General features: G+C 46.0%; 1 protein-coding gene across 1 annotated transcript; it reads left to right on the top strand.

The window, feature by feature from the left end:
- The first annotated feature begins 239 nt into the window (after window positions 1-239).
- Window positions 240-1142, top strand: LOC142859460 (olfactory receptor 2Y1-like). Its single transcript, XM_075989629.1, has one exon. The coding sequence runs from the start codon at window positions 240-242 to the stop codon at window positions 1140-1142; it is 903 nt and encodes a 300-aa protein (XP_075845744.1).
- The last annotated feature ends 3209 nt before the right edge of the window (window positions 1143-4351 follow it).

The following is a 4351-nucleotide window of genomic DNA, read 5'->3' as shown; positions in this document are numbered from 1 at the left end:
CACATGCGCGCGCGCGCGCACACACACAGAGAGAGAGAAAGAAGTAACAACAAAGAAAAAAAGGATATAGATTTTAAAGAGAACAAGAGACTTACATGGATGGGGGCAGGGGGAAAGAGAACACTCAACAGAACTATACAGAGTGGCAACTCAAAATATGTGATCTTGATGCATTTAGGAATAATTAATTCATGTTCTCTATAGGAAAAGTTGTGATGTATTTGTGCAGATGGGAGACCATGCAAAGCCTGAACACCAGTTCAGAAGAGGGCTTCCTGCTGCTGGGCTTCTCAGACTGGCCTCACCTAGAACCTGTCTTTTTTGCCTTCATCTCTGTTCTCTACTCTCTGACTCTCTTCGGCAACACCGTGATCATCACTCTGTCACGACTGGACGTTCGCCTACACACACCCATGTACTTCTTTCTCTGCCACCTCTCCTTCCTGGACCTCTGCTACACCGCCAGCACTGTGCCCCAGCTGCTGGTCAACCTCTTTGGACTCGACAGGACCATCAGCTTTGCAAGGTGTGTGGCTCAGCTCTTCATAGTGCTCTCACTGGGAGGAACTGAGTGTGTGCTTTTGGTGGCAATGGCTATCGACCGCTATGCCGCCGTGTGTCGCCCACTCCACTATACAACCATTATGCATCCCCTTCTCTGCAGGGCGTTGGTTATATTCTCCTGGGTGGGAGGACTCGTGAACTCTCTAATCCAGACAAGCCTCGTGATGGCCATGCCGCTCTTTGGATACCAGCTAAACCACTTCTTCTGTGAGCTGCCTGTTCTCCTCAAGTTGGCCTGTGAGGACACAGGAGGAACAGAGGCCAATCTGTTTGTGGCCCGGGTCATTATCTTAGTCTGTCCCTTAGTGCTAATTCTGGGCTCCTATGCCCACATTGCCAGGGCAGTGCTGAACATCAAGTCAATGGCTGGTCGCAGAAAGGCTTTTGGGACGTGTGCGTCTCACCTCATTGTGGTTACCCTGTTTTATGGCTCAGCCATCTCCACCTACCTCCAACCTGTGCACAGGTATTCTGAGGGTGAGGGGAAGTTTGTTGCTCTTTTTTATACAGTAGTCACCCCCATGCTCAACCCTCTGATTTATACCCTGAGGAACAAGGATGTGAAGGGGGCTCTGTGAAGGGTGCTGGGGAGAGGCACAGACTCCAGGTAGAAGACGAAACAAGAACAAGTATAATATCTAACTTTAGGCCAGTACAAAGGACTTGATGTTTACTATCAGAAAACATTATTCATAAGTGTCAGCATATAATACATCATTTTCATTGAAATTTCTCACTGTTTTGCTAATGACATTACTTGTGTATTTTATATTACTATGGAAATGATAATAAAGAAATTCAAGCAACTTCCTGAGTGGTATGTCCCACTTAGAATCAGTCTATATGGCCAAGACACTGCCTTCATCATGCTATCCCAACTCACCAGAGTTTGAGGTTTCATTTTCTAGAGTAGGCTAGCAGAGTAATCACAAGACTTTGCCTTGAGACTCGAGGCTGGGTGGTGAAGCCTAACACTGGGGTCATCCTAATGACTTCCACACCCAGGTTAGGGTCCCTGCAAGCAGTGCCACAATCAAGCCAAGAGGAGACATGTCTACTACCACATTTCCATTCTGGCCATTGTCACCTGCATCTGGTTACAGTGAACCTGGGCCGTGGGTCTACCTCAGCAGCATACAGTTCATGCCAGTGTGTACACTGGTCTTATCTAGACCTGTAGTGGTCTCAGTGGGCCAGATTCAGTGCAGCCTTTGTGGTGTTTGTGGCCATAGGTGTTGCATATAGCCGAGCCTTATCTACGATTAGTCCCCCTAGCGCCAGGGGAATGACTTGCTTCTCAGCACAGACTATAAATGCTGTGTTCCTATAATCCAGAGAGGATTGTAGTATGAAAATAACCTTCTTGGGACTCACACTTGATGAACAACACAGCAGCTGAAGTTTGCAGATCTCTCTAGGCTTGTATCCATTTCTGATACAGTGGCACACACCAGCATGTGGCTAGCCTGGCCTTAGCCTGCCATCTAGTGCTGAAAATGCAAAAGTAACTAGAGACCCAGAGAAAATGCAAAAAAAGCCTGCAAGGACAAGCATAAAGCCAGATTACAAAGGCTGGAATAAAACCTAGCATTTCCGTTCATTAATGGTGCTGCCCAGCGATACGCACAAAGAGCTGGCGTGAAAATGCGACTCCACCTGACAAAATGAGGAAAGGATCGAGCAAATGCTTGGATGGAGATGTGGAAACAGGTGTTTATAGGAATGGATCAACAATTAGAGGCAATACAGAAATAATGCAAGACCTTAAAAACAGCAACGATAAAATAAAATAAAACACCAGCCATACTATAGGACCCAAAGGGAATAAAGAGGGAGAAAAGCTGGAAGGCATCAAGCATAGGTATTCCCTCTGTTTTCTGGCTGCCATGATTTGAGTGGTTCTGATTTGCTGTATTGTCTTTGTCACTGTTCTATTGCTATGGTGACGAGACACCATGATCAAGGCAACTCTTATAAAAGAAACCATTTAAGTGGGGCCTTGCTTACAGTTCAGAGGTTTAGTCTATTATCAGCATAAAAGGGAGCATGGTAGCATACAGGCAGACATGATGCAGAGAAGTAGCTGGGAGCTCTACATCTAGATCCACAGGCAACAGGAAGACAGAGACACTGGGCCTAATTTAAAAACTTCAAAGTCCACCCCAGTGACACACTTCCTTCAACAAGGCCACACCTCCTAGGCCTTCTCAAGTAGTACCACTCCCTGGTGACTAAACATTCAAATATATGAGCCTATGGGAGACATTTTAATTCAAATAACCACATATACCCACCTTGATGGTCTGGAACAGTGAGCCAAGATAAATCTCTCCCACTTGCCTCGTTCGGAAGGTGTTTCGTCACCGTGATGAAAAGGCTGACTAACACAGCTGTGTAACCAAAAATGCATTCTTATAGTTTCCTACCATCTCGTTCTTCCCTCCAGAACTACAGCAAAGTATTCCTGGAAATAAAATTTGTTCATTCATACCCGGTATCTTAATTAGGATCTAACACAGTGGTAAAAGACCATGACCAGAAGGACCATAGGAAGTTGGAGAGGAAAGGGTTTTTTGGCTTACATATCCTGAACCACAGTTCACTGAAGGAAGCAAAGACAGGAACTCAAATTAGGTTAGGACCAGGAGACAAGAGCTGATGCAGAGACTAGGGAGGATTGTTGCTTTTTTGCTCATCATGGTTTGCTTAGCCTGCTTTCTTATAAAACCCAGAATCACCAGACCAGGGAGGTCCCACCCACAGTGGGCTGGGGCCTCCCCCATCAGTTACTGATTAAGAAAATGCTCTACAAGCCTGCCTATAGCCCAATCATAAGGAGGCATTTTCTCAACTGAGGTTTCTCCTCTCAGATGACTCTGGCTTGTGTCAAGTTGACACAAATCTAGCCAGCACACCAAGGTGTAGAGGGAAGGGTGACACTGGGTAGCTGTGTAACCGACACTAGGTAATCTGTGCCCCAGCTCTGACTTCTATGAAGTGGGCATGATAATAGGAACTAATAAGGTTATTAAGAATATTGCCTGGGGTAAAAAGCAATGACATCTTGAATTTTGCATGCAAATGAATGGAAATATAAAACACTATCCTGAGTGAGGTATCCCAGACCCAAAAAGATGAACATGGGATGTACTCACTCATATTTGGTTTCTAGCCATAAATAAAGGACATTGAGCCTATAATTCGTGATCCTAGAGAAGCTAAATAAGAAGGTGAACCCAAAGAAAAACATATAGTTATCCCTCTGGATATTGTAAGTAGACAAGATTGCCGGACAAAAACTGGGAACTGGGGGGAGGGGGAGGGGGGAAAGGGGATGTGGGGAGAGAAAAGTGAGAAGGGGAGGATGGGAAGAACTTGGGGGAATGAGATGGTTGGGATAAAGGAAGGGTGGATATGGGAGCAGGGAAGTATATATCTTAATTAAGGGAGCCAATTTTAGAGTTGGCAAGAGACTTGACCCTAGAGAGGTTCCCAGGTGTCCAGGGAGAAGTCCCCAACTAGTTCCTTGGGCAGTTGAGGAGAGGGAGCCTGAAATGGCCCTATCCTATAGTCATACTGATGAATAACTTGCATATCATCATAGAACCTTCATCTGGCGATGGAAGGAGATAGAGACAGAGACCCACATTGGAGCACCGGACTGAGCTTCCAAGGTCCAAATGAGGAGCAGAAGGAGGGAGAACATGAGCAAGGAAGTCAGGACCGCGAGGGGTGCACCCACACACTGAGACAATGGGGCTGGTCTATTGGGAACCCACCAAGGCAA

The sequence above is a fragment of the Microtus pennsylvanicus genome, chromosome 11 (genome assembly GCF_037038515.1).
Source record: "Microtus pennsylvanicus isolate mMicPen1 chromosome 11, mMicPen1.hap1, whole genome shotgun sequence".
NCBI classification, from domain to species: Eukaryota; Metazoa; Chordata; class Mammalia; order Rodentia; family Cricetidae; genus Microtus; species Microtus pennsylvanicus.
This window is presented reverse-complemented; position numbering and strand designations above follow the sequence as displayed.

Excerpts from the sequence above, each read along its gene's own strand:
- LOC142859460 (XM_075989629.1), top strand. The coding sequence starts at position 240 with ATGCAAAGCCTGAACACCAGTTCAGAAGAGGGCTTCCTGCTGCTGGGC.